The 17,199-nt window shown below is 40.7% G+C and overlaps 1 protein-coding gene and 1 long non-coding RNA gene across 3 annotated transcripts in view; one reads left to right on the plus strand and one right to left on the minus strand.

Moving 5' to 3' along the window:
- Positions 1–17,199, minus strand: part of QPCT (glutaminyl-peptide cyclotransferase) — a 47,467-nt gene that overhangs the window by 21,996 nt on the left and 8,272 nt on the right. Inside the window, exon 2 of one of the 2 annotated variants that reach the window (XM_045189343.3) lies at positions 4,612–4,726. Coding sequence is in view for 1 of the 2 variants with exons in the window: in XM_024553032.4 (XP_024408800.2) it covers positions 3,764–3,883 (120 nt within the window). In the remaining variant the exon portion in view is untranslated. Of the gene's footprint in view, positions 1–3,763; positions 3,989–4,611; positions 4,727–17,199 lie in introns of those variants that run through there. The other variant, XM_024553032.4, reaches the window with a different exon arrangement.
- Positions 3,531–4,753, plus strand: LOC123478928 (uncharacterized). The gene is made up of 2 exons (XR_006654344.1): positions 3,531–3,736; positions 4,546–4,753. It is a non-coding gene; the product is annotated as an uncharacterized lncRNA (long non-coding RNA).

Genomic DNA, 17,199 nt, shown 5'->3' on the forward strand with positions numbered 1-17,199 from the left:
TCTCTAACCTAAATGGCACTCATTCAATTTTTATGGAGACTCATTCTCTGAACTCAATAAATAGAAATATCTACGTGGAGATGAGAGGAAGGAAAAAGAGGAGAAACCTGGGGAGAAAGTGTGGGCTAGGTGTGAGCCAAGTAAATGAGGCAGAAATAGTGTTGAGCCAAAGTTAAGTGCAAAAGCCCAAATTATTCTAGGTTCAGTTCAGTTCAAAGACCCGTAGCCAATTTTCTATTGGCACAGGAATTCTCAAAAGAATGAGTCTCTGTGACAGCCCCTGCCTTGTCTTTTCACCCGGGCAGAAAGGACAATAAGTCTGCTTTGGGTGACAAAAATCTTTCAGCTAAAAAATTGTGAACCAGATATCCTGAAGCAGCTCCACCAGGCGAATCACGGTGCCAGGCCAAAGAGGGTTTTAATTACGTAATTGGTAGAGCTGGCTCAGTTTGCAGAGGGATTTGAGGTTCCAAATCATCGAATTAAAGGGAGATCATTACAGAAGCTCAGCCGATTCAATTCCAGTTTCCATCCCATATGAGAATCTCCCAACAGCACTCAGGTTAACACCTGTGTCTACATGTAAATTCCACCCAGCCAGCGTTCACTGAACGGCTGGGATGCCACTGACATTACAAATGCAGTGTGGAAGAGTAGGGACTGAATAAGATAAAGTTACATCTTCTTTCAGTGTAAGCGGGCATCTATCTAAAAGCAAAGCAGTGCAGGCTTTGAATAATTTAAACTCAAATTCCAGCTCCCTGACTTAAGAGCTGCGACTAGGGCAAGTTTCCTTGTTTGTAAAAGGGATGTCATAGTAGTTACTATAGTAAAAGCTCAAAATGGAATATTTTTTAGCTTTTTCCCCTCCCAACACCCAGCCTGACCTCCCTGACCCTGCCTTGAAGTCTCCATTGCTCTTTCCATAAGAATCATGGTAGGTGGAGGGGAAGACAGATGACTAAGGACTTTTAGGGCCACGGAAAAGGGGAACCCTAAGAACTTTTAGAATACATGTGGCTCTAGAAGCAGAGGAATGTGAAATGCTGGGGAGAGCAGTAACAGCTCGCCAGCGCTGACCTTGAAGGAGGACTCCTAGGTGAGGACAACTCTCCTGCCTAGTGGTTGCTCTGTTCCAAGAATATGTCCCTCCAACCCTAGTATGATTTGAACTGGGAGAGAGAGAGAGAGAAGAAATTAAAACACCAAAATGGTTAACGGCAATTATCCCTGAATGTGGGATTATGGGTGATAATAGTTTTCTTTTTAGTGGACTTTTGTGTATTTTCCTAGTTTTCTAAAATGAGCACATGTGAACTTTACAATTGGGAGACTTCAAGAGAAGCCATACTTTTCAATGTGTTGGAACTAACAGCTTCCCTTTAAAAAAAAAATGAAGCCCTCAACAGTTTCATACCTAAGAGAGGACCGATTTCATGAAATTCCTTTTAATAGCTGGTTGGCAAGGTTGTACTAAAGGAAGACAGTAGTAAGATGGGAGACTGGGGATGGCAGGATTCAAAAGAAGCAATTTTGGAATATGGGCTAACCCCAGGAATAATGAACTTAAGCTCTATAAAGGAGATTAGGGAAAGGGAGAAATAGAGAGTGAGAGAAGAGAAAGTTCCAAAACCAAGTGACCTATTTTGGAATTCCATTTAAGGCCCACCCTGACCCAGAGAGGGGTAAATAAGCTCTCCCTCTGGCCCTCCAATCCTCCCCGCAGCCCCGCACTCCTTCCCTAGTTGGTCCCTGTTCCTGAATCATGAGCCAGGACTCATCTACCCTGGAGAAGAGAGCGGAGGAGGAAAGGAGAGATGAGGGCTCTTCAGTTCACTGGTGTAATTGTGGCCAAGTCTCTTCCTCTGTAAATCAGGGATACATGCACCCTCACAGGGGCACTGTGAGGTCCATAATATTGCTTCTATGGAGAAATTGCTTGCAAGTTTCAAATAATCAAATCACAATCTTTTGAACACAACCATCAACTAGGTTTGAACCGTTTTTACATATTACATGCCACTGGATGAGACACACCTTTATTTCACAGCCAAGAAAATGAATTTCAAAATCGATGATTTACCACGCCGCACCTTTTGGCAGACCAGTGTACCAACAGCACACCTCACATGGGCAGAGTATATCTGCCCTAGAAAGCAGGGAGGCATGTATTTTAACGGTGACTAATGCTTTCCCAGGCTGCAAACGCTACTGGCCACCTGGAAGGCTTACAGAAAAAGGAGGGAGGAGACCAGGAATCGGGAATTGCCACAGCTGATTTTGTCATTTGTTCGTTTGCTTGCACCATCTTCCCAGAAAGCATCCAAGTTTCCCGAAACAGCAGAGATTAGAAGCTTCTTAAAATAAATATAAAAGAGACTTGCGCTTTAAAAGACATTTCCCAAAAGTTAAATTCTTGCAGGTTTAAACACTTTAAGAATCCAGCACCTTCTGCCACTCACAAGTACAACCTGCCTACAAATGATCCCTTCAGAGCAGCGTGCTGAAACTTCCCATCTCACTTCCTCGGGTCCATTTAGGTGGATCAGGAAGACAGACTTGGTGTGGCTCCACATTCTGGTTCTTCACGCCCTCTTCCCAATTTCTGACCAGGAAGGTACTCACCGTCAAGCGAAGGAAGGGATTTGCGTGTGTACCTCGATGTTGCTCAATGAACGTGACACCTACCGATGAAGTTATTTTTCTTATAATGAAGTTATTCTGGAATTGACTTCCTGCATCCCCACCCAGCTCCCTGTGGCTGACGGTCTGCGTGTGTAAGAGGGCCTCATTAAGCCTAATGCAGGGAACTGAAGTGTGTGTTCACATACACACGCACGTGGTTGGGGAGCCAGCACAGTCAAAGGGCCTGTGCCTTCTCTAGCGTGCCCTGTATTTCAAACGTGTGAGTAAACACAGGCATATTGTAAGCATTTAAAAGATCTCTTCAACACCACTTGCGAAATTTATATCTCTTCACTTTGCCGCTTTCTTGGTATCTTTAAGAACATACCATTTTACTCCAATACCATGAACATTTGCACAAGTCCCTAGCAATTTCATAATTTCAAAACTGTTACATAAGAAAGGGAAATAATTGTGAACTACTTACTTCACACAGAGGGCACTTGCAAAGCACTTTTATTCTAAGTTCCTTATATGAAATTTTCACCTACAACTAAATACATTGCTCTGACAATTGCATTTAACTCACTTTTAAGAGAAAAAAAAAATTAAGTAAGGCAGGTCTTCAATTAAGTTCCTTGATTTGGAACCCGCTTAAAAATCTAAAACGAAATAATAATAACACAAGGAAACGTCAATGTCCCCAAGGTGTCCTAGGATGCAGCGGTGGGGGGAGCGTGGGCACACCCCCAGGCGCGTCCCGCAACGAGGCCGCGGGTGTGAGGCTACCTCTGGCCTCGTGGATCCCGAGTGGGCGGTGGCTTTGCGCTCTGCTCTCCCTGCTGGCCACTGCCAGCGAGACACACTTCCTGCGCCTGTCGGTGCCCGCATCAGACACAGGCGAAGGGAGGCCGGTGACATCACCCAGCTGCCAGTCGTCCCCAAGGCCAGAGAGGCACCCCCGCGAGGACGCAGACCCCCGACTCCTCCAGGCGCCCAAGAAGGCACCGCTGCCTGGGCCGGGGACGCAGCTCCGACCCTCCTCCCTCCCTCCCTGCCTACGTGGGGCTCGCCTGGCCCCAGATCCCCGCACCTGGCAAGAGCCGCCCAGGTACAGTCGCGCAACAGCAGTCCCTACCTTCTCCTGGGTCCAGACTGCTGCGCCTCGATTGATCCCCCGGGTGGCCAGAGGCAGGGCAGCCAGCAGCAGCAGCAGGTGGCGGGTGCTCAGGACGCGCGGGTCCCAGACGCCTGCCATCTCTCCGAGGATGTCTGGGTGAGGGTTCCCTGGGCCGCCGGCGGTCACGAGCCCGGGAACGCGCGTCCTTCTCCTGCCCTCTTCTCCACCCTTGGGATGGACTATGCCCGCCCCCCTACCGCTCCCGGTCGCCTCCCTACTGCGCTGCGCAGGCTGAGCCACAGCTCCCCACCCCACCCCCCTCATCCCGGACCTTAGTTAGCACCCCCGGGCTGGGCTGTTCTGAGAGGCACAAGCTTCCGAATCCAAGGGAACTGAGATGGCTACTTCCTTGTCTTGGAGAGGAAGAGAGGAGGGGACGGGGAAGAGGCATCGTTATAATCTCCAGTGTCACAACTGGGAATGGAAAGGGGAGCGAGGCTTCATCAAGCCCCTGTGCCGTTATGGAGTGTTTGCCCGCAGCTCCTTTCCCCACAGGGAATGGTGTTTACTGAGACCTCCGTAGGAGCACTGTCCTGGGTGCTTCCCCCCGTTCCCTGATTTGATCTTCTCAACCGCGTGTGGTACACATCAGCTCGGTTTAGAGACGTGGAGACTGAGACTGCCCCCTCCTCCATGCAAAGCCGGAGCCAGAACCGGCCTGTTTGAGGGTTCTGGTTCCGGCTTTGCATGCAGGAAGGAGGGGGAGCCTCAATACCTTTTCTCTTTTTTCTCACCAACAGTTACCTTGCCTTATAAAAAGACGACCATCATACTCCCAAACTGAGATGTGTGGTGGAAGTAATTACCTGAAATAAGATCTACCACGTTCACAGCGGCCCGTCAGTGCAGGCCCGGGAAGGAACAGCTAAACACGACTGAATTGACTTTGTCACATCGAAGATCACTGTTGTCAAGATAATCCTAGAAAAAAATAAAACAATATCTCAATCTTTTTTGTAGGTTTCTGATCTAAGTTGTCAGGACAATTACTTCCCGATTCTCTTTTTCTGCCACAGTGAGAATCAGGGCGTGGCCTATGCTGAGTCATGTCCTAGAGATGTGTCCATCCCGGGAAAATCAGAGCAGGACCCTGACACGGACCTGCTTCCCAGGTCTGGAGGTAACAGAGTCAGCCAGAATGTCTATGGACTCTGTTTTCTTGGGCTTGGCTGGTAGATGAGTTTAAAAAGAGAGGGCTGCTCTGGAAACACACTGTTCAGCCCCCCTTCTGGAGCTACAGGGGAAAACAGGGTGGAAGTACCTACTTTCCTGATGTTCAGAATTATCGACCCTGTTTATGTCCAAGAGTTTTAAGTGACAATTGGACTCTTCAAGCTTTAACAAAATTAAATAGCTTCTTTGTTACATTCATGGACAGTTCTTCTGATGATCGAACCACTTCAGAACTTTCTGTTGTTACAATGCTCAGAACAAAACCGCTATCACATGTCCCAATTATTTCCGCTCTTGTTGCTTAGACCAATCTTGAAATAGTGAGTTTACTGAATGTCTGGGTAACAAACAGCCTAATTGTTTTTCTTACCCTATTACCTTTTTATCTTTCCACAATATGATTCCTATAAGAAGTAGGGGGGAGGTGGAAATTGCAAACCTATATGAAATAAAATGTTAAAGATAATATCATGCTAAGTATAAGCAATTCAAAAAAAGAAATAAGGAAATGCTTGAGTTGAAATGTTAACACATAATTTGATGATGATTTTCCACTCTGGAGGGCTCACCACGTTTGGTTATATTTAAGTCAGTAAGATGCCGTTGCAGTTTGGGATCTACAGGAAGCAGACTCTGAGACAGAGTTTAGCATTCAGGATGTGTATCAGGGAGTGCCCTTGGGATAAACCCCTGAGGGAGGGAGAGGGAGGAACAGGACTGGCCAGAGAGCAAATTTAGCAGGAAAGTGGGCCCCTCTCCACAGCCTCACCCAAGCCCAAGGGGAGCCCTGGATCTGAAGTCGCTTGTCAGAGTTGTCCCATGGTGAGTCAGAAGAGTGAGAACGGCTGGGGCTTTATACCCCCACCTCCGTGGGGTGACTTCCTGCAAGCAGCTCTCTGCAGCCAAAGGACCTGACAGCTAGAGGCTGGCTGCCAACAACACTCTAACAGCAGGAGCAGAGTCCTTCCATGAACGGGGATCTGAGCAGTATCCACCACTGATGATGCATTTGTAGAATGCCTCTTGTACAAATCTAAAACATTTTACATAAGAAGCTGATTTTAGTAAATTGTGTTTTATACATGTGGGCTTTCCTGACAACTTTCTGTAAATCTACAAATCCAACCGGACGCTAGTTATGTATCCCTACCTTCTTTATTTATATCTTGTCTTTATTTATATCTTGCCTCATATACTATATGCCCTGTTTCCCCTTTTCTTCACTCATTTTTCTTTTCTTCCCTCCTTCATTTTGGAAACTCTCAGAAATCCCTTCTATCTGCTACTTTTTTCACTATTGCAACTTTTCCTTTCTTTAAACTCTTCCTGTACAAGATAACTCATGACTATTCCATTTAACTAAATAATTCCAGGCCCTGTTTTCCACTATGGAAAAAAAAAGTTGGCATCTGCAGTGGTTGCCTAGTCACAAGTGGAGACGTTATCATCTTTATTATTGTGTAGACTCTACTCTATGATTTGGAGCACGTTAAGGACCCAACTGCTAAAAAAGATCTTCCCCACGCAGTTGCCAGGGTGAAATATTCATACACCTAGTCCCACCTGTAAAGTGACACCATTAGACTAAAGTAGTAATGACCAGAAGTTTCTATTAAAACAGCAGTTGTCAAAATGTGGTCCATGGTCCCCCGGGGAGTTCCCAAGATGCTGTCTGCAAGGTCAAATAAATTTTTATAATAATACCAAAGCAAGATTTGCTTTGCTCACTGTATTGACTTTGCACTGATGCTGCAAAAGCAATGAAAGATAAAACTCTGGCACCGTAGCACTTACCAAGACAGAACACGAAACGGTGCTTGTATTTATTGTATTCTTTACCGACATGCATGGCAGGGGGAGGGAGAGAGAGAGAGAACAGAGAACAGGCAGGATGATAAAAGAAAAAGAGCCAGTCTCACTTAAGAATATTGTTGATGAAGCAATAAAAATTGTGGTTATTATTAAATTTCAACCCTGAGCACATGTCTTTTTTAACAGCTTTATTGAGATATAATTAAAATACATTAAACTGAACATATTTAAAGTGTACAACTTGATGAGTTTTAACATGTTTACACCCATGAAACTATCACCACAATCAAGAGAATGAACATGTCCATTTCTTACACATGGGCCATTTAACTGTGTTATTGGTTTCCAAATATTTAAGGATTTTTCTGCTATCTTTTTATTATTGATTTCAAATTCAATTCCATCTTGGTCAGGGAATGGACTTGGTGTGGGTGAACCCTTTAAAATTTTTTTGAGAATTGTTTGATAGCTCAGAATATGATCCATGAGGGTAAATATTCCTTTTGTACATGAAAAGAATGTGTATTCTTTTGTTATTGGAAGAATGTTCTATAAATGTCATTTAGGTCAAGGTACTTGGTGATATTCCCCCAATCCTCTGTATAATAACTGATTTTCTGTCTACTTGTTCTATTGCTTACTAAGAGTGGTGTTAAAATCTCTGACTATAATTGTGGATTTGCCTATTTCTTTTGGTTCTATTAACTTTTATGTAATATATTTTTACATTTTCTAATTAAATGCATACATGTTTAGGAATGAAATTTTCTTTTGACAATTTGACCACTTTATCATTGTAAAATAAGCCTCTTTATATTTGGTAATATTCTTTACTCTGAAATCTACTTTTTTTCTAGTATTAATATAGTCACTCCAATTTTCTTCTGATTAGCATTAGCAAGGTATATTTTTTCCATCCTTTTTCATTTTAAACAGCTTTCTTATAAACCTATATAAAGTGGGCTTCTTATAGGCAGCATATAGTTAGGTCTTGCTTTTTTTAATCCAGTTGGGCAATCTCTGGCTTTTAAATGGGGTGTTTAGACTATTTATATTTAATGTGATTATTGATATGGTCAAACTTAAATGTATCAGTCTGCTATTTGTTTTCTACTTGTTCAATCTGTTGTTTGTTCTTTGTTACCACTTTTTCTTATTCACCTTGGATTAAGTGATCTTTTTTATTATTCCATTTTATCTTCCTTGTCAACTTTCAGCTATGTCTATGTTTTATTATTAGTGGTTGTTTATAATATACATCTTTAGTACATCACTACCATCAAGAATTATTATGTCACTTAATGCATAGTACACGAACCTTACAATAGTATACTATTTCCTCTCTTAGTTTTGTCATGTATTTTACTTCTAAATATGTTACTAATCCTACAAGATATTATCTTCATATTAAACAATTATTTTTCAAAGAGTTTGTTAAAATAAGATTTTTTAAAAGTCTTTTTTATTGACTTACCTGTTTATTTTTGCTGATGCTCTCCCTATTTTTGTGTAGATGAATATGTCCATCTGGTATTATTTTCCTTCTGCTTAAAGGATGTCCTTTAACATGATGGAAATTTCTATATGCTGGAAAAAATTTTATTTTGCCTTTTTGTTTGGAGGGGGAGATAGTTTCTCTGTAGAATTCTATGTTCACGGATTTTTTTTCTTTCCGTACTTTAAAGCCATTGCTACAATATCTTGTTGCTTGTTTTGTTTCTGATGAGAAGTTGGCTGTCATCCTAATCTTTGTTCTGCCACATGTAACGTGCCTCAGTCTGTCTTAAGAATTGTCTCTTTATCCCAGTTTTTGAGCAATTCAACTATGATAATGCCTTGGTGGAATTTTCTTTATGTTCTTATGCTTGAGGTTCATAAAGTTTCTTGGATCAGTGGGTTTTAAGTTTTCATCAAGTTTGGAAACATTTTAGCCATTATTTCTTAAAGTATTTTTATTCCCTTTCCTCCTTTGGGGACTCCAATTATATACATGTTAAGTTCTTTGAAGTTACAGTTCACCGGTGCTCTGTTTTTTTTCTGTTTTCTTTTCTTTGTCTATTTCATTTGCATAATTTCTATTTCTATGTCTTCAAGTTCACTAATCTTTTCTTCTGCAGTGCCCAATTGTTGTTTATTCCATCTGGTGTATTTTTGTCCCAGGCATCGCTTTTTGCTTTCTCTAGATGTTTGATTCAGATTTTCTTTACACTACCCATGTCTTTTCTTAACATGCTCAACCTTTCCTCTACCTTTTTGAACATACGGAATATGACAACTGTTTTACTATTCTTATCTAATTTTTCATCTGTGTCATTTCTGTATCTGTTTCTTTTTTGGGTATTTTTGGGTGGGTGGGTAGGTGTGTATGTGGCTGCTTCTAATGACTAATTTTTCTTCTGATTATAGGTTGTATGTACCTACTTCTTTGCATGCCTAGTCATTTTTTTTATAGATACAAGATGTGAATTTTACTTTTTGGGGTGCTGGGCATACTTGTATTTTGTTTAAATATTATTGATGTTTGTTCTGAGACACAGTTGAGTTAGAAGTAGTTTGATCCTTTGAAGGCTTGCTTTTAAATTTTGTTAGGCTGGAGCAGAGGTGTAATTTGACCCCCCACTGAAGCAATACCCTCTGGGTATTCTACTTTTTATCGCTTGTATTTTGAGATGTTCCCACTCTGACTGGTGGAAACACAAAATACTCCTCTGTGCTCTGGGGCTTGTTCTGTCTGCTTCTTTTTGGTATTTTATTCCTGCACCTTGGTTAGTTTCCTCCCATGCATGTGCAGAATCCATACTCAGCTGAAGAGACCTACGAAGAAACATGTACTGATTTCTGACGTGCTCTCTTCCTGAAGCTCGCTCTCTCCTCCCACATTCTGTTGTGTAAATTATAGCCACCTGACCTCCCCATGGTCTCAACTCTGTCTTTCCATTTCACAGAGACCCCTGGCCTTGGTTGGATTCCTCCTGCCTGCACCGCATCCTGGAAACACTCTCAAGACAGCATGCTGGCAAAAGTGTCCAGCTCATGACATTTGTTTCCCTTCTTTTGTTGCCCTCCTGTACTGCCTGTTGTCCAATATTTGAACACCATTGTTTGATATTTTTCAAGACGAGATGATAAATCCAGTCCGCTACTCCATCTTGACTGAAAGCAGAAGTTGAGAGCATGAATATTTTAATATTCTGCATGACAAACGGGGAGGTACAAGTAAAGTGCTCTGCCACATACTGAAGGACAACGTCTCAAGGAAAAGCACTCCAATTGTTAGAGATGCATGGCGAACTATTTTACCTAGGAGAGATAGTACATTAAGCCAATGGAATCATTTAGAAAGCTTTTCTTTTCTTTTTTTCTTTCTTTTTTAATAATGATGATTGAGTGCCACCCCTAGAGGTGCTGATAAAATTATTCTGGTGTGTGGCCTGGACATCAGGTGTCTTTAAAATTCTCCGGGTGATTCCAGCAGGGCTGAGAACCACTGCATTCATCACGCGCTCTGAGAAATACATTAGCAAAAACCACATAATAGATGAATGATAACATTAGTAATCGTATTGTATAGTAGTTATTTTGTAAGGCCCTGAGGGTAAAGGTAAAAAAAGATTGGCAAAGTGGGCCAACCCCAGACAAATCACGGAGCAGGCAGTTTAGATTCAAACCTCCCAACTTTCCCCTCACTTTTTGCTTCTGCAGAAGCTTCAAGCTGAAACACCTTTTTTTGTCCCCGTAATAGCCATGGAAAATATAAAGAGGCCCACATTATATCCCTGCTCAAATCTGTCCACCGCTGCTTTCAATCATGGAATGAAAAATTAAAATGTTTGCTTCTGCAGTACAGAGTCAGATTTCTGCTGTTCCCTAGAAATCTCAGGAATCCAGATTTCCTGTAAGTCTTCCTAAATCCTTTACCACAGATCAGAGGTGAAATCAAGGTGGCAATAAAAGTTAGGGGAAAAATTCTCCTTTCCCCTGGTTTTCTGGCCCTCTCCCTTCCCAGCCCTGCAGAATAACAGTTCACTCTCTGAAAGTAGGTGAGAACATCCCTCATACACCCTGATTCCTTTCCCCAAGACTAATCCTGCCTCCAAGCAAAATTATTTTCCCTTCTTTACTCTGTCCTAATTTTTTCTTTTAAGATTTTATTTATTTTCTTTTTAGAGGGAGGGAGAAAGAGAGGGAAAGAAAGAGCAATGTGCGAGAGATACATCGATTTGTTGCCTCTGGCACACCGCCAACTAGGAACCTGGGCCGCAAGGAGGCACGTTAAATGATTGGGAATAGAATCTGCGACCTTTTGGTTTTCAGGCCAGCGCTCAATCCACTGAGCCACACCAGGCAGGTCTAATTTTTTAAAATCAATTTTTCTCTGTGGGCTCTGAAAACCAAAAGCCTTCAAGGTTCAAAGAAATGAATCCTAATTCACTCCGAGATGAAAATACAGAGAATCAAAAGAGCAGAACTAAAGAGAAACATCATCTCCTTACAATTCACAGAAAAGACAGCTCCGATCTATACAATACCAAAGTTGACTGTAATGTGAAGTCTCAGTCAGTTGATTGTTATGAAGAGTATATATACTCACACATATGTATACACACATGTATACACTGTATGTATATTTAGAAACACTTTTTACTTTTTATTCAAAAAATTCTGTCTCCCCCTGACTGGTGTGGCTCACTTGGCTGAAAGTCATCCCACAAAACAAAAGGTCACGGGCTCTCCTGGTCAGGGCACGTGACTGTGTCGTGGGCCTGGTCCCTGGTTGGGGCATGTGCAAGAGGCAACTACTCAATATTTCTCTCACACATTGATGTTTTTCTCCCCTCCTCCCTCCCTTCCCCATCTCTAGAAGTAAATAAATAAGCTCTTTAAAAATTTTTTTCCCTATTAAACTTATTTCGCACTTTCTAAGATCAAGTAGGTGGCAAGCCATCAATTTCTGGAATATATGTGTATTTCAATGTTAATAATGATATGTGAAAGACAAAAAGCTGTTAGCTTAAAAACTTCTTTCCATTCAAAAGGTTTTTATGGTATAAGTTAAAAATATGATCAAGGGTGTTAGATGTGTCAATAAAACATTTTAAAAGACCCTCCAATTGTATAAATTAGCATGGTGAGAGATAAGGTTAATAACCTCATTGTTAACAAGAAAATTCCAGCACAGGGTAATGAAGCAGCCTGCCCAGGCCGTGTGCAAAGCCAGTGCAGCGGCAGGCACTGTGCTTTTACTCAAACCTACAGGTTTTTCCAGTTTCAAAGGAGAAAATTTCAGTAGCGAGTAAAATCTCATGTGTAATATGCTGAGGCAAGTTTCTGCTGACTGTAAAACCAGACACCCATGAAATTATTTTATTTCCACGTTTTAAGCAGAATACTCATTTTGTATTGCTCTCCTTTAATCAGATGTCTAATACCATATCTATTAAAAGGGGAAAAAGTGAATTTTTTCCAAAAAATTTAAATACTAAAATGTAAATTAATATAATCTAAAGTCAAGACAGAGGCACTTTGTTGTCTTTTGTATGGGGATAATTTCTGGATTTTTCAAGGTATTATATTCTATTTATGTTTCAATAATATGAAATTGTGAGGTTTTTCTACTGATCAGACTACACAGATTGTGATCAGGCTTCACCGTAAAAGTACTCTTTCCCTCAATTCTGTGAACTTGAAGCAGTATTAATTATGATTGTTAATTAGGCCCTTTCTGACTTTTCATGAAAGAACAATTGTTTCAAGAGTAGCTTTTAAGTCATACCAAAAAAAAATTGCTTGTTTTTAAGATTCAGATTAGGCACAGCAGCCTCAAATAAAAGAGGAAGAAGGGCTCTAAAATCTCTCTCCACAGGATTCAAAAATAGAACTTTAAGAAAGCAAATAAAAATGACACAAATTCACAGAAAATAGCAGCAACCCTTTAAGAGAAAAACAAGTTGTGCCATGCATAGCTGTGAATAATAGTATTAGAAAGTTGCAACATAATACCATAAGCTAAATTCTGCCTTAAACCACATATGTTCCTATATATATACACCCTTATTTCTGCTTAAAATTAGGATGCATTTATGCTGTTTGTTTTATTTATATACCTGAAAGCATTAGCAAAGTATTTTAACTGTTTGTGTAATTCAAAGACAGTACAGATTGTGGTCATAAAAAACTCCTTTCAACCCAACAGTTTATATATACTCCACTGGCCAGACTTTAAAATTAAATGAACTAATCCACTTTCAATTTTAATGTTTGAAAAAGCATTTCAACAGAGTTCATCAGCAGCACCAGGCCAAGAGTGTACCTAAAGTCCCCTTAAAAAGAAGCTAAATTACTCAGCATACAATTTTAGTAAAACTAATCACCTTCTGTCACTGGACAAACCTTGCTCTTTTGTGATGTTCACTCAGCAAGTCACATACCTATTATGGGGAACACTAAAGTTTCAATTTAGAGATCTGTAAGAAAGCAAAAGATATTAATTTCTTTTCACAATGTATTTGTTTAGATTTCCAAGACAATCTTCTAACAGTTTGGGCTTACATCTGCATTTCAAATTAGGAAGAAACAAAGTTGTAACTTTAGAAAGTGGGCTGGGAGGAAATTTCATAAGCAAAGGAAGTAGCCATAGGAAAACTGCATCTTCATTCTACCTGAGGCGAAATGGTCCCCTTCTTTCAATTCTACTCTTAGATCAGAGAAAATGAACACCAATCAGGAAACAAGCTAACAGTTCAGCCAGGAAATAGATGACATTCAGGATCATACCATGCATACAGGATACAGTAAAGATTATTATTTAGGACTTTTAGAGATTGAAAACATGAGGGAAATAAGACAGGTGGTTAGCTGATACCCTGATTGTACACATCTCTGTGTGCTAGTTCTTCATGTTTATTAAATTATGCAGCTAGTTACATGATCAGTCCATAGTGCGCACACACATCTACTGTAAATGTAAAGTAGCATCTACTTTACATTTGTAAAAGACTGGAAAACATAATCCTTACAAGAACAGGGAACTGGCAGCATACTATTGGATGTTTTCAATAAAACACAAGGTCTGCCAGAAAAAGTCCAACCATTGTTAATATGAAAATGGTTCGCACAACATTGATATAACCTGCAGCCAAGGAAAGTGGACTGGAATGCACATGCACGAACAATGACGACTTCACTGTACTAGTCAGTGGGGGCAGTAGACTCCATGGAGTGAGCATGGGTACTGTGTGGCCATAGCATTCAAAATGACTGAGCAAGTTGAGCAACAAATCTGCATCAAATTTTGTGTTAAGCTTGAACATTCCTCTGCAGAAACTATTCAGGTGATTCAGAAGGCCACAGCTATGGGCAATTGGTGATTGGCAGCTTCATCGCAACAATGTGCCTGCTCATGTATTACGTCTCATGCAGAGTGTTTTGGTGAAACACGAAATACCCAGGTGACTCATCCCCCCTACAGCCCAGATTTGGTGCCCTGTGACTTCTGGCTTTTCCCAAAACTAAAATCACCTTTGAAAGGGAAGAGATTTCGGACCATCAATGAGATTCAGGAAAATACAACGGGCAGCTGATGGCAATTGGGAGAACTGCGTGAGGTTTCAAGATACCTACTTTGAAGGGGACTAAGATGTCATTGTCCCAAGTACAATGTTTCTTGTATCTTCTGCAAGAAATGTCTCTATTTTTCAGGAAGAGGATAATAGGGAAAAGAAGAGAAAGGGTTGTCAAGGAATATGTATAAAAGACCAATGGACAAAGACAATGGATGGGAAGGAGTGAATGGGGGAGGTGGGAGTGAGTAAGGCAGGGGAGAGTAATAGGGGGAAATGGGGACAACTGTAACTGAACAACAAAAAAAGAAAAAAGAAATGTCTCTATTGTTCATAGTACTTGCCTGGATACTTTCCGGACAAGCCTCGTACTGAAGGTCTGAAAACAAATACATGCTTATTCAAAGCACTGCCTGACAGAAATATAAAGAGCATCTGACTCGTCATAGTATGTAATATTACAGCCTAGTCAATAATGGCAGGTACACATGATCTTCTGTTGACCCTGCTACCTTCTTTGATTATTGTCCTCTTGCCCTTTGCTTACATTTTAATGTAATTAATACAATTATCCTAAATGCCAGTTCCATAGTAATGGCTGCCCAGTACTTAAATCTGTTACAAAATGAGAAAATTAAGAAAAATATGTTTTGTTAATAAGGTAATTATATTTAATCAGAAAGACGATCTTTATGCTTATATTCTTCCTTCATATTTGATGTTACATGTTTAAAATTACATAATTGTTTTTAATTATCCTAATTAAAATGCTGGGTGTTTTTTGTGGTAAAATACACATAACATAAAATTTATCACCTTAACCATTTTAAGAGTACAGTTTAGTGGCGTTAAATATATTCACATTGAGGTACAACCAGCACCACCATCGATACCCAGAACTCCTGTCATCTGGCAAAACTGAAACTCTTCACCCATTGAACAATAACTCCAATTCCCTCCTCCTCCCAGCCCTTGGCAACTGCCATTCTACTTTCTGTCTCTATGTATTTGACTATTTCAGGTACCTCATGTAAGACAGTATTTGTCTTTTTGTGACTGGCTTATTCCACTTAATATGATGTCCTCAAGATTCATTTATGTTGTAGCATGTATCAGAATTTCCTTCCTTTTAAAGACTGAATAGTATTCCATTGTCTGTATACACCACATTTTGCTTATCCATTCATCCATCAATGGACACTTGAGTAGCTTATGCCGCTATGAACATGGATGTACAAATATCTTTTCAAGACCGGGCTTTCAATTATTTTGGGTATACTTGTACACCTAGAAGTGGAATTGATGAACCATATGATAATGCTATTTTTAATTTTTGAGGAAATGCTATACTGTTTTCCATACCAGAGGTACCATTTTACATCCCTATCTATTGTGCATAGGGTTCCAAGTTCTTCACACTCTGCCAACACTTGTTGTTTTTCTGGTTTTTGATAGTATGGTGGTATGATACTATCATGGTAGTATGATAGTATGATACTATCCTGATGGCTGTGAGGTAGTCTCTCACTGTAGCTTTGATTTGCATTTCCCTCATGATTAGTGATTTTGAGGTCTTGCTTTTTAAAAGATTTTTTCCTTTTATTGATTCTAGAGAGAGTGACAGACCTTGCTCCAATTGGGGACCAACCCACAAAACAGGCATGTGCCCTGACTGGGAAACAAACATATCACCTTTCAGTTTGCAGGACGACACCCAGACAATTGAGCCACATCCACAAGGGCTTGAGGTCTTGTTTTATTTTAATATTCTTAATTGGCAAAACAAGAAGTTGGTAACTCAAGTCTCAAATTTTTTGTAAATATATTGGCCCCCCAAATCTGAAAATCTGAGGACCACCAATGTTCTCATCTTCCATTTATCTCTTCAATTCATAGCAGTTTGGCTTTGGCCCTCAATCTTCTCCTGACACCTATCCCACCAGATTCAAATAGAACAGACCTCCTTTAGTACTTATATGATTAGTGAAAAGCACAAAAGCTCTGGAGTCAAACAGAATCCTGCAAACTTCAGTACAGTAGAACCTCAATGGATGCAATTCTTGCCCCTTGCCTTTCTGTAGGGTAATCGATCCCTTCCCATAGTTTCATTCTCCACCCTATGCAAAGACTCCCAAATTTCTAGTATTCAGCCATGTCAGGGGAGAACTAAGACTGTGCAAGGCACTCTGCAAGGGATGTAAGGATGAATTAGATATGACCCCTGTGCTCAAAGAGCTTACTGTTTAGTGAAGGAGAGAGTAGTGTAAAGAAGTGTCACAGAAGGACCGCATCTGGAGCACAAAGAAAGGAATGATATTCCCATCAGGTCTGAAGTGGACAGGAAAGGCATCACAGAAGAGAACTTGAATTGTATGAATCTGAATTATTTACCAGGTGGAAAAGAGGGAGACAGGTATTGCATAAAGAAAAGCACAATACGGAACTGCCAGCAGTCCACCACTGCTTGAGGTTCTAGATACTTGGAGAATGGGGGTTAGCAATGCGAGGAAGCAGGAAGAGGCACAATGAAGGGGGCATGCTGTGCTCTAAAGTCAGCACAAGAGAGGCATTGGTGAGCAATTGAAAGATTTTAGGCTCAGGAAATCATAGGCTCAATTCTGTGTTTTAGAACCATCATTCTGGTGGCAGAGTGGAGAGTGGATTAACAAAGAAAGGATTCAAGGCAGGGAAATCTCTTAGATCATCATTTCAGTAGATCAGGTGAGATAATAAAAGACCTGAACCAAGATGACAGTAGTGGAAAAGAGAAGAAACGGGAGGACTTTCAGTCAAGATGGCAACGTAGGCAGACATGGCTCACCTCTTCACACAACCACATCAAAATTACAA

The sequence above is a fragment of the Desmodus rotundus genome, chromosome 5, assembly GCF_022682495.2.
Source record: "Desmodus rotundus isolate HL8 chromosome 5, HLdesRot8A.1, whole genome shotgun sequence".
Lineage (NCBI taxonomy): Eukaryota > Metazoa > Chordata > Mammalia > Chiroptera > Phyllostomidae > Desmodus > Desmodus rotundus.